Source organism: Vicugna pacos, chromosome 13, assembly GCF_048564905.1.
Source record: "Vicugna pacos chromosome 13, VicPac4, whole genome shotgun sequence".
Taxonomy (NCBI): domain Eukaryota; kingdom Metazoa; phylum Chordata; class Mammalia; order Artiodactyla; family Camelidae; genus Vicugna; species Vicugna pacos.
The window spans coordinates 17,792,284-17,805,420 of NC_132999.1; the positions used below are offsets into that span (position 1 = coordinate 17,792,284).

The 13,137-nt window shown below is 38.5% G+C and overlaps 1 protein-coding gene across 13 annotated transcripts in view; it reads right to left on the bottom strand.

Moving 5' to 3' along the window:
* Nucleotides 1–13,137, bottom strand: part of SGIP1 (SH3GL interacting endocytic adaptor 1) — a 193,899-nt gene that overhangs the window by 84,124 nt on the left and 96,638 nt on the right. For all 13 annotated transcript variants that reach the window (XM_072974259.1, XM_072974258.1, XM_015240188.3 and 10 more), the window contains 3 exons: nt 9,664–9,720; nt 8,189–8,243; nt 7,378–7,553 (listed from right to left, as the gene is read on the bottom strand). In XM_072974259.1, coding sequence (XP_072830360.1) covers nt 7,378–7,553; nt 8,189–8,243; nt 9,664–9,720 — 288 coding nt within the window. The remainder of the gene's footprint in view (nt 1–7,377; nt 7,554–8,188; nt 8,244–9,663; nt 9,721–13,137) is intronic.

Sequence of the window (13,137 nt, forward strand, 5' to 3'; positions counted from 1 at the left end):
TACTTTATGTGCAGTACTTCCTTACTTCTTTCAAGGATCCTACGAGGTGGATAGTATTCTTAAAATGATCTTATATTTGATTAAGCCTGGACTGGGGCTTAAAGGTTTATGTAACTTACCCAGGGTCATATGGATAATGAGTGCAGAGCCAGAATGCAAACTTAGTTTTGACTTATTCCAGAGCAAAAATCTGTAATCAGTACAGAAATGAATGCTTATACTTAAAGACAATTGCTCAAGGTAAGTCAGCAGTGATTCTTGGTTCACCAAAGAACAAAAGGAAAGGAATCAGTGGCAGCTCACAAGAGGAAAAGATGATACTGCACTAAGAACTAAAATGTAGCATTTGTCTTCTAGATTCCATGCAAGCTGTGGGAGCCAGAGGCTTCAACGTACCTAGTAAGCAAAGCACATGGCTGAAAAGATGTGTGTCCATGTGGGTTTTGTACGAAATGAATGTCTCCCTCTCAGATCCTGTGAGGTGTGAGGAAGCAAGAGACTGAATTGGGAGCCACAGGGGAAGCTGACTGCAGAGGGTCCCTTCAGTCAGGAAACTGAATAGGAGACAGGCAGGCGTTTGGACCATGAGGGGAAGTTCAGCCTCTCTGTGCTGCTAGCGACATTAGTGCTACGTTGTTTTCTGATAAACATGTAGTTAGAATGTTAGCAAGAGGGTTGGACCAATCTGTCCTGTATTTCTGATATTAGCTCTCAGTGCCTGCTATGTAGAAGTTATTTGCCAAATATCTGGTGAATTCATTGGAAGAGGGGTGGGAAACGATGTCCTCTCTCCATGAAATAAATTTGGTGGAGATGCACAGTAGAGGATCCCACTGTGAATGTCAGCCTTCAGTGCGGTCTCTGGAAGAAGCATCTTACTCATTCAGGGGATTTTGATGTTAGAACAGTTTAGGAATGGAAAGAGTTCTGGAAAGAGCTTCAAGACCAGTCCACAGGAATCACAAAACAAGTTATTTTAAGTACACATTTTCCTAGTTTGCTACTCAAAACAGTTACTGGTCCTGGCCCTACGTGACTCTTGGCTGTTTGGGTTACCTGATTTATCGCCATTAATGAACTTCTTAAAAATGTACCCCAGGCTCTGCAGACAATTCTAACAACAACAATAAAACAATCTCTAAACGTAGTATCTATAATGAGTGCAAGCAAATAGTGGAACACGTCTCTGTTTCCATCGCCTCCTTTAAGGGAAAGAGCTTTACATTTTATTAGCAGAAAAAGGTGGACATCCCAACAACTATCATGTAAAGTAGGTGTTCATTATCCTCATTTTAGAGATGGAGAAACTGAGGCTCAGTATCTTAGGCTTAAGAAACTTGCCTAAGTGGTACCGTTAGCGAGAGGCTGAGTTCAGGACAATCGGATTCCAGTGTCCTCCCCACTATATGCCAGTTCCTTCAGGGGTAAGTATAAAGTTTCTATTTGTGTTTAAAGAAATGTCAATCACAAATGTCCATATAAAAAAAAAGTTTAAAAGTAGTTCCTCTAAAAGGTGGATCCGACTTGGTTCAAAATTAAAGTCTAAAAATAAGAAGTGGGAGGGTACAGCTCAAATGGTAGAGCGGAGGCTTAGCATGCATGGGGTCCTGGGTTCAATCCCCAGTACCTCCTCTAAATAAATAAATAAAGCCTAATTACCCACCCCACCAAAAATTTAAAAAATAAAAAATAAAGTCTATTAAAAAATACTGACTGTACTTCAATACATTTTTTAAACGATAAGCAAGAGATTACCCAAACCTCTTTAACTGAATGCAAGACTTGAAATGCAGATACATTATAAGCCACGACATGAAAAGACAGAATGCTTTTAGGGTAGGAGACTAGAAATGGAGACGCAAAGCCATGACTCTCAATAAAGGAGCAAAAGTTAGACTTAAAAATATATATATTTATATAAACATAGAAAAATACATACATACACACACACACAAGGACACACATACACACTATTGTGATGATTAGTTTAAGTGTCAACTTGAGGCTATCAGGTACCCAGATTAAACATTATTCTGGGTGGGTTGTGAGGGTGCTTCTGGATGAGATTAGCAGTTGAGTTGGTGGACTCAGTAGATTGCCTTTCCCTTACCCAGTCCACAGAGGGTCTGAATAGAAAAAAAGGCGGAGGGAGGAGGAATTCATCCCATTCTCCTGCCTCATTGTTTGAGCTGGGACATCTCATGTCATCTTCTCCTGCCCTCAGACTGGGATTTACACCATCAGCTTTTCTGATTCCAAGGCCTTGAGACTCAGATTGAATGATCTTTCCAGCTTTCCTGGGTCTCCAGTGTGCAGACAGCATATTGTGGGACTTCTCAGCCTCCATAATTATGTAAGCCAATTTCTTATAACAAATCTATTTATCGTCTGTCATCTCTCGCATCTGTTTATCTATACACATATATACCTACCTCCTGTCAGTTCTGTTTCTCTAAAGAACTCTGACTAATACAACTAGTAACAAAGAAATGAACAATCAGGAAGTACTAATATATGCACCAGGTATGTCACTAGACTCTTCATTCGCTCACTTACGGAATAACTCTCCAAGTGCCTAATGTGTGCCATGTACTGTGCTAAGCACAAGGGACAAAAGGTCCAAGAAGATTTGATCCTCCAACAATGGTCTGCATCAAAACTCCATAAAGACCATTATTATCCTCACTTTACAGAAAAGGAAAAACAGTCTTAGGACAAATCTGGGGACTTATCTAAGGTTACACAGGTAAACTGGCAGACCTGGGCCTGGTGTCCAGGCCTGTCTGAATCCAGGTGCTACACTCTTTCTATTAGTACATGGCTGCCTCCTATTGACCCAAAATTCTGGAAGAAATTATTTGAACAAATGGTCAGAAAGCACTTGGAAAAGAAGGTGGTAACTCTAGGTGCCAAAATATGCCATGTGGATTTGTCTTCAGAAGGGTTTCTTGCACCAGCTGTTAGAAGTGCTGTTGGCAGACAGCCTTCTACTGTCAACACTTGAGGATCCGACTCAGCTGCAGAGAGCCACCTTGGCCAAGGTCATGCCCTTTCTTAGCCTGCCCATACTGGGGTACAGTATAAAGGTTATCCATCTCAGCCCAACTCAGAACAACCCTGAAGGGTCATTCTAGCTCAAGAGTTCCCCATGTGGTTAGCTTAGGCTGTTGTTGGATGTGCAAAACAGCTTAACCTCTCCCTCTGCCCACCCCACCCTATGGGTGTCGAGCCCAAGATCACTCCTTAACAAACATCCTGCACACCAGATCTGGAGCTGGCATCAGTAAGCTTCATGCTTCATGGAAAACCTGCTAAGAATAGGAGGGACTTTGTCCTTTTATCATCCTTCAAAGAGCACAACTATAACATGAATGAAAGTTATAAAGAGACAGCATTTGGGTTTAATAAATTTCTTCCAACAATGAAACAGACTTTCTCCAAAAGCAGTGCACTTTGTAAGGCAGAGGGGGTCCTCTTACTGTTGGAGGGGTCTGTATCAACCAAGCAGGTTGGTATCTTACTTAAATGTGTTTCTTTTCACCTTGCTGCTGGCTAACACATAGCACAATGTCACTGGTATTTAGAAATTAGTGACTAGAAATCTTTAAAAGGAAACTTCCTAGTTTCAGTAGGTTCTGGGAATAATTTTAAGACAAATAGGGAAAAAAACCTCATTTCCCAATAATTACTCAAATTAATCTGATATTACTTAACTGGGACAGAAGTGGCACAGACTCTGCGTCAATGTCCATCAATATCCATTCACTCCTTTGTCTTTTAGTAACAGAACCCTGAATTTTAGCTGGTTATATGTGTATCCAGCCAAAGACTACATTTCCCAGATTCCCTTGCAACTAATGTGGCCATGTGACTAAGTTATGGCCATTGGGATCTGGGTGGTAGTGATGGGTACAATTTCTGACTTAAACCTTTAAAGGAAACTGCTTGCCTTTTATGTTCTCCTTCTTCCATCCCAAGGCTGGAACATGGAGGTGTTTCATGGTGATAAGGCAGCAGCACCCTCAAAAAGGTGGAGCAATAATACAGAAAGGCCCCCAGTTCTCGAATAACCCCTGGAGCAGGACCCTACTATGCATCTGGACTGTGTACTGGTTTTGACTCTTTTGCGTGATAGAAGTAAACCATCTATTTTGTTAAAGTCAAAACCATTTTGGTTTCTGTTAAAGTAGCTCTACCTATATTTTAACTCATATAGACCCCAAATCAATGACCAAAACTGGGGTGATTTTCCTTCTTTACCCTATCAGCGTGGTATCTCATTAGGAGACTACAACATGATAAGAGTAGAAGTGAACATCTTTTGCCTGTGAGTTAACTTCTGCATCTTCCCCTCTTCTTTTTCGGTGCTCTGCCTTGTCCTGGCCCATATTATACTTGATTTCTATATAAAAATCAAGGGCCAAGGTGAGGTCTGGACTGAAATTATGTTTATTTGTTTATACAGTAGGATTTTTGCCAGCAATGAAACTCTGATTTTCTATGTTGCTGAAGCTTTGTTTTGAGGAGGAGTAATTTTCAAATAGGTTTATTTATACTATACATACACATAGATATATATGATTCATTCATCCATCCATCCACCCATCCACTCATTTCATTCATTTATTGAGTCATTTGATCATGTAGCATATAGAGGAAAACTACCTAAATAAAATAAAAACCAATTCATGATAAATGGGTTACAATTCATTGATACATACTTGTAGATAAATGAAAAGAACAAGTGAAACACAACTTTTTCTTAAAATTCTTCAGAAGAAACAGAAATCAGAAATTCAACATAAAGGGAGGGTATAGCTCAGCGGTAGACTGAGTGCTTGGCATGTATGAGGTCCTGGGTTCAATTCCCAGTACCTCCATTAAGGATGAGTAAGTAAGAACCTAATTACCTCCCCCTCAAAAATAAAAAAACATTAATATTAAAATTAAAAAAAAGAAATTCGCCATAAGCCATTGTTATGAATAGCTTACCACTTGGAATTTCCTCTATTTCTGTTAGTGTAATGATTTTGTAGCATAAGAACCATAGCCTCAATGAAATATTCTGATATATCATTAACTGGTGTAGGTCCTATTTCTCTTTTTCTTTAGGAATTAAGTGTAGATGTATGAATGTCTGATTATTTGGCTGGAAACATCTAAAAAAGTTGTACAAAGCATTCCTCATTTTTATTATGGCACTAACTGGATTTTGAAAGGTTATTTCTATTTATCTGGACTTGGAGATAAGGTTTTATATCTGTCATTTGAGAAATATAGGTTCGCATGGGTTATCTAGAAGAGGGCAAGCATTCTAAAGCCAAGAATATTTTTTCAGTTACAATCTCTCTTTACCCTTATGTTTACCCAGAAATAGGCTTACCTTTCCCTAAAGTAGCAATAACTGCTCATTTTCTTACATTAAATGTCAAAATCACAAATATTTGGGAATCATAGTAATGGCAGAGCCAGGTTCTCACATTAGAGGGAGCCGGCTGGGAGTGCAGGGCAGTAGTGGTAGGGGGTCCCAGGCTCCCCTGGTTTGTGGTGCTCCTGGTCTGCAGAAACAGCCTAACTCTGTGATTACTTTCTCTGAGTGTCTCCATCTAGTTCTCACACGATTTCCCTAGAAGCTTTTTATCAGTCTTAACCACATTATATCAATCTATCACTTTAAAATAGGTGCTGGGCAGAGCTCAGAATAACAACCAGTCTTCTTGCTGCCCCCTCAGCAGCATCGTATCTGGTTGGAGAAATAACTGCCAGATGACTTGGGCACACATCTTTCTGATAGAAGGGATTTCTTTCGTAGATTCAACTAGCTTTCAGCAAATTTATACCGCATGTCTGAGATTGTTCTGGTAAGTTTTCTTTCATGTAACTTTATTCATTTAATGCCATGAACTGGCCTTCTTACACTTATCCACGTAGCTTCCAAATGCCCACTGAGTTTATTACATCCCATGAAGAAGTGGATATAAATTGGTTTCAGGCATTTAAATACATTTTCCCAATTAATAAAAAAAATTTTTAGTAAGTAAAAAAATGACTTGAAGGATATCAACTGAAAAATGAAAGTGTGTGCATTTAAAATGCCCCTACTGCTAGAAATCACCTGCATGACAGACCAATGTGTGAGTTTAAAATCTGCACTCTCCACTGCAGAAGGGAAAGAAAAGGCATGTATTTCATGTCTCCCTTCTCAACAATACATCTTAAGAAGGCAAGTGAGTATATGATTAAAAATTACCTGATATACTATTTGCTGTGGTCGATTATTATTAGCAGTCATGTTAGTTGACTCTTAACAGTAGTGGTAAAGGCCATTATAAGCACTAAGCACTAAAAAAGGCATCGTTATAGACTCGGTTCACACCAGGCAGGCAACGGTTATTCCCAAAGGACAGGTGATTCCAACTCCTTTAGAAAGGCTGGTTGAGATATTTCCAGAGCATCTCAAAAATGGTTCTGCACGTATTAACTACCTCGTCCATGGGAAATGTTGCAGGGAGATCACGTGTCTCTAAAGAAGATGCCAAGAAGCCAAGAACGCGTTAGCTGCTGGTAGGAGAGCCTTCATCTGCTCTTCACAGCTATTTTTAGAAAACAATTGCAGCATTTATCAAACTCTACAGAGAAAACACTGTAAATGTTGGAACTCAGAATTCCGCAACTGGAGGAATTTAGTAGATGAGAATTGGAGAAGGAAGTACTAATTGTAGAAAAATACCAATTTGTTTAATATAAATAAAGTATACCTGTATTTGAGGTGCCTAAATTATAAGAGTATTTAAGACAATTTGATAATAAAATATAATGAAGATTGTGAGTTTTTATAACTTTTTAGCCTATGATCCGTGATATTAGGTTAATATTTCTTTTTGAAGCATTAACAATGAGATTTTTTTCCTGAAAAACAGCAATTTCCTTTGTTTTCCTTCCATGAGTTTTCCTGTGTTCTTTCATAAAAGAGGATGATATATTGTTTTAATTTTTTGTTTTTGATTTTTTTATGTTTTAAAAAATCTCTATTAGTAAGTATGTAAACTTTATGTTGTTTCTAATTGTTTCAGAAGTACATCTGGATAATCTTTACGTTTTTTTTTTTCCTTCTTTGAAAAATGTTTGCAGGAGAATAAGTCAAAAAGAAATGTGGTCTCAGTCATTTTGACCATTTTCAAAAGTACAGGAGTTGCAATATAAAATGAGCATAGCCTTCCAGAGCTAGAATGAGCTGTTTCAGGTTTACAGAGTTCATAAAATGGTGACCACATGCAGCCTTCAGTTTAAGGAGTTTCTGATCTGCTGAACATGTATGGGCAGAACACAGCTGTCTGTCCAGCCTCACCAAAGCTTGACACAAAAAAAACCACTCACCACTGGCGATGGGGAAAGTGCAATGTTGCCTATTGATGCCTTCAGTTCATCCACCGTTGCAGCGTTCTTAAGAATGTCTTTAGATTGCAATGGCTTAATCTTGATGTTAAATTTCTTGTGTGATTCTTCTTCCTCTTCCGATTCGCTCGAAGAATAAAAGTGCTTTCCTTTGGTAGGTAGAACACAGTTAAAGATACATGACTCTTTTTTCTACTGGGAGGCAATGGTGAGTATAAGAAAGAGCGATCGTGCTGGGAGTCAGTGGAAGTATCTGTAGATAGCAGAAAATCAAAACAAAACAAACAAAAAATTGAAAGTAAAGCAGGAAAGGGTTAGAATTTATTCCCCTTTCCTTGGAACACGGCTAAGGGTGGTGAATTTCAAGGCCCACGTAAATGTCCTCTTCCCATGGAGAGAGCAGGGCCACTCTGAGGACAAACTGTGATGAGTTTTAAGTGCTTCAGGGTGTGACCTGCTCTCTGAGCAGAGAGAATCTGTGGGGAAAACATAAGTAAGGGCTGTTTTCCAGCCACCATAAGTGGCATTGCCACATCAGGTTTTAGCAGACAACCCAGTACCTACAATTTGTACAATTGTTTTTCAGCACAATTTTCTCCTCCTCCTCTCTCTTTTCTATGAATAGATCAAGGCAGAATGCCTGCTTGTTAGTGATCAGGCTGTTCTCTGTGCTGTTTATTCATCTCTAATACTAGGGCAGCTTGGGTTTCAGCACTTTTACAAAATCGATATCTGTCATAGTGCTTTCTGAGAGAAAGCCAAAATTCCAATTAAAAAAATAAAGAAAGGATATAGCCGGGTTCCTCAGGTCTGATGCTGTAGCCTTCTTCATCCAGCTCAGGTGAGTTCTATAAAATACAAGTGCACATTAAGCAATTATTATCTTGACAATGATAAAGGAATGATTCATTTTCCTTCAAGAGCCTTCTACTTAAGGATAGAGACATGCCTCCTTATTCTAGGAGGTGAGGATTTTAACTTTTGGAGGTGACTGCTGAGCAGTATGTGTTTAGATATTCACCCAGAGATATTTGGAAAGTCTTCCTACTGGGAAAAATCAACTAGGGATCAATTGTCAATGAAAGAAAACATTCAGAGAGAATTTATCACACATTTCCTGTAAACCAAGGACTAAGTTAAGCAACATGGCGTGTGTGTAGAGGGGGTACAAAGTGCAAATTATCTTTTGTCTGTATTTTGGTAGGAAAAGTTAAAAAATATGCAAACCACAAAACATCAGTGATAGAGGAGTTTGAAAGGAGAGGAAATTAGTGAGGTTTAGAAGAGTCAGGGAGTCTACATGTACCTCTTGGTCCAGATGGATCGGGCAGAGGGGAGTCAGAAGTAAGGAAGAGGTTGCACTAAGGCACCAAGGCAGGAATGGGCAGTATGGTTCGTGTGGGGAAAGGCAGAGGTAACAGTGAAGATGACATGCCTGGAAAGGAAGCTGTGTGGTGGGAGACCCTAGAAAATAAGACCGGTGGGCCAACATGCTGGGGGAAGAGCCTGGACAGGATACAGTTACTGCAGCTTCTCAACTAGGGGAGGCCATGCTGAAAGCAGAATCTGCAGGTGTTGGAAGTACACTTCAGGATGCATTGGGGACAGCAAAAGCTGTCCTTATAACAGAGCCTCCCCAGTGAGGTTGTAGCTGGAAGTTGCCTTCTATGAACCAGAAAGGGGGCACTCAACCAGACATTGAACCTGCTGGTACCATGATCTTGGACTTTCCAGACTCCAGAACTGTTAGAAATAAATGTTTGTTGTTTATAAGCCATTCAATTTTTGATATTTTGGTATGGCTGCCCAAATGGACTAAGACATTACAAAACCAAGGCCCAGACATTAATTGACTTGCTTCAATATTCAAAGCTGCTTAGAAGTATAGCCAGAACTGAAACATCTGAAGTTAACATTTAAAAAAGTGTTCTTTGAACGCATTACAGGGTAAGCAGGCTACTGAAATATTCTGCAGACAATTTGCTCATTGAATCCTTGCAACAATTCTATAAACTACTGGTTTCATTTTTGCTGGCTGACAAATAACTATCCCAAAGCCACACACAGCTGACCTGTGGAGGGGCGAGGTCTTGAACCCAGGTCTAACAGAATCTAGTGCTCTTAACCTCTATACCATGTTAATGGTGCCAGGCACTCCATAATGAGATGTTTCACTTATTCCCATGTCCTGTTTTAAATATAAGAATGCCTCAACTCATTTTCACATTCTGAAATATTTATAAAGACAAACAGTCTTCTGATACTTACGTATCTTTCCCAATCAATTTCCGCATAAAATCCATTTGGTGCCCCATTGCTTTTCTTCTGTAATAAATTTGAAAATACGTTTAGAGAAGAAACATCTGAGTGAAAAGAAAAGGAACAAAGACCACTTAACTCTTATCTGTATTTAGTGAGAGCTATCAAAATTCAGCACTGGGAGACAAATTAGACCAGCCTTCTAAGCAACCACACTGGTGTAACTGAATGGTAAACTGAGCTGCTGTGACACTGCATAAAAGAGCTTACATACTCATTTCATGAAAGATTATAGGATATCTAAGCATGGGGATATGAACAACTAGCTGTTCAACTTTTATTCAATTACTGAAGAATAGCAGCACCTACATTATAATTTAATCCTCTATAGCTTCAGAGGATGTAACCAGATGTATATACATGTTGAAATGGCAACATTTTGATTTCCATGTTGCTCTCATATACATTAGTTCCAACATAGCCAAAGAGTATTTATCCAAGTCATTAACTGATCTTTTAGTTTTTCTAACTCAACCTTTTAGTTTTTCTAACTCAACCTTTTAGTTTTTCTGACTCAACCTTTTCCTAACCATCCCCTTGATAGAATACAAAGGAAATCAGCTCTGAATTAGTTAACTCAGCATGTAGGTATTAAGAAGTGTTGGTATTCTTTCGAGTGGCTTTTCTTATCAAATTATTAAAATGGAATTTGAGGATTAATCATGAATTCCCATCATCCAGGCATCCTATGCCTTCATGAGCATACATCATCGCAAGATGGCTGCATATCAGCATCGCTCTCTCAGGATTATTTCTAAAGTTCTATTTTGGCCTCTAGTACAAACATGACTTGTGTGGCCATAAGCACTTGAGCAAGGATATGGCATCATCCAAATGGAAATTGCTGGGATTCTCTGCTTTTCATGAGCAAAGGACAAAAACGCAAATCAGGTTGGTAATGGAGAGTCCGTTCAACAACGTGCCTGTAGTTAGCACACAGAGCAATGGTATGTCACTGAGAACCGTCAGATCTCACAACAACACACATCAAATGGTGACGCACAAGGAGGCTTAAGGACAGGACACCTAATTTTGTAATCACAAATGAAGACCAGTTGAGCTACAGTGTGAACAGCTAAGACTTAATTTGACAAACAAGTAGGAGAAGAAAGCTTTTCATCTATGCACATAGGATCACCAGAAAACCAACTCAGAGGTAACCTAGGAAGCATTATCACTGATTAATACTTACTGAATGCTGCTGGGCATTCTAAGAACAAGCAGTAGTGTAGTGAGGGGGACTAGTGCGTAAGGGACAGACACTGGGCTCATTCTCGCTCTCTTCCCATACACTGCCACCGCACCAGAATTTATAGATGCATGAACTCTGCCCTGCTTCCACAGACTCGCATCCTGGAACGCAGAGGGCCTGCCCTTCTCTTCCTCTTTGTCAGAGAGTACATACTTTGTCAGATGACACCATTTTAACCTTCCCGTGGAATTGCCTTCATTGAATTAGTGCTTCAATGATACCCTTTCCTTTTTGAACAAAGGTTGTTTGAAATACCTGCCACATCAACTCTGTACCTGTATAAGTTATGAAGCTACTTTGGAGGACACAGTCCATTAAATAATGTGCCATCTCATAATAAAAAAATCTCTCCCATGGTGAATGGCATGGTTCCTATTTTTTTTCTGTCAAATTTGCTTTCTTTTTAAGTTTCTACCTTACCAATATGTTTGCATATATCGTCTTTGCAAAATTCTCCAAATCCTTCTTAGAAAGTGTACATAATAAATTCAAAATACAAATTTAATGTATAATAATGAGAAATCAAATCTCAAATTTGGTTCCAAAGAACTAAACTCATAAATTTTGTGATCAGTACATACTGCTATTAATAGAACTTCTAGTTTTTAAACAGTTCTTCAGTACAAAGAATTGTTATCTAAAACCCAAAGAGATTAAGAAAATTACTGAGTTCAAATTTTTTAAAGTTTTGCAGTGTTTGCTTCCATAATAATCTCACTTCCAAAACCAAAGCCCTTCAAAACCAAGATAGTTGATATGCTCAGCTGAACAACAAAATAGATGTATGTGTGTGTGTATATGTGTGTGTGTTTTTCCTGATAACATATATCCAACATTATGAATAAAAAAGTCCCTCAGTGTTTTCAACTTTCTAGATCTGGGCTGAGTGAAAAATTTCCCGGTTTCCATGGAAACCAATGGAAGATAAAGATAATGAGAAATCAAAGCCTATAAAAAGAAATTTTCTTTTAAAATAGAAACATTTTAAACATAAATACAAAAAACAAACAACAAATCATAACAGCACATTCTCTTGGGCTAATATTCAGACCACATGCACACACACACAGAACTTTATTAGAGGAACTGACAATTTGGCTTCATTCACATTAGTGAATTCTTACAAATATAATTGGTTTTGTAAGTAGATATTATCAAGTCAAAGATAAGCCAGAATCTGGTTGAAATTCTTCTGGTCAGACCTCAAGGAAGAAATAATTGTCCTCGTTTAACCTTTTAAGTGGTTATTACCATCATAGCGATGATGGTGGAGATAATGACTCTATTGAATTTCAATTGGAAAACATTGAAAAAGCAAGAAAGAATGTAAGTGGGGAAATACTATTTAAAAACTAGGCTTAACATATAAAGCAATGTTGGCTATTCCCTAACATATAAGCAGTGGTTTTTCTCTTGGAGCAGAAGTTATATATTCTTTTATTTCTTTCTTTTCTCTATTTTCTAAAATTCCACAATTAGTGTGAATAGCTTCTATAACTTAAATATATGATTGTTCTTTAAAGATAATTGAGGGTCACAGCAATGTTGATCATGTTTTAATAGCTATTGTACTTTGGTCAGCCATATCTGCTCTCAGATAACATGATGGATTAAGTCCACAAACACAGCAACAATTATGTTCAATTGTACATTCATCAAAGTTCTTAAGTTTCGCTGTGAATGCTCCTCTTTTCCAAGGTCAGCTCATGGTCTCATAGTGTTCTTTGGCAAGAAGTGCAAATGACACACAATATACTGCCTAAACATTATCTTTTTGCCATTGAGCTACACTTACTCACTTTGTAAATAATCCTATAGCATAGGACTGCCCAATAGAACTGTATGTGGAGACATAAACATTCTATATGTGTGCTGTCCAACATGGTAGCCACTAGTCCCAAGTAGCTAATGGAGAACTTGAAATATGGCAAATGCGACTGAGGAACTGAATTTTAAATAGCCTTATCTCGCTACCATATTGGATAACACAAGTAGAATTGTTGCATATTCTGCACCAGGATCAGCATCCCTGATTTGACATCCTTTGGTTAAGTGCATTGGTTCCCACAGGCCGAGGTCCTGCCAAATTCCTGATCTTACTGAAATCATGCTTATTCTAACAAATGACTACTCAATTTGTATTGAATTGTCTATGTTAAATAGTCAAAGCT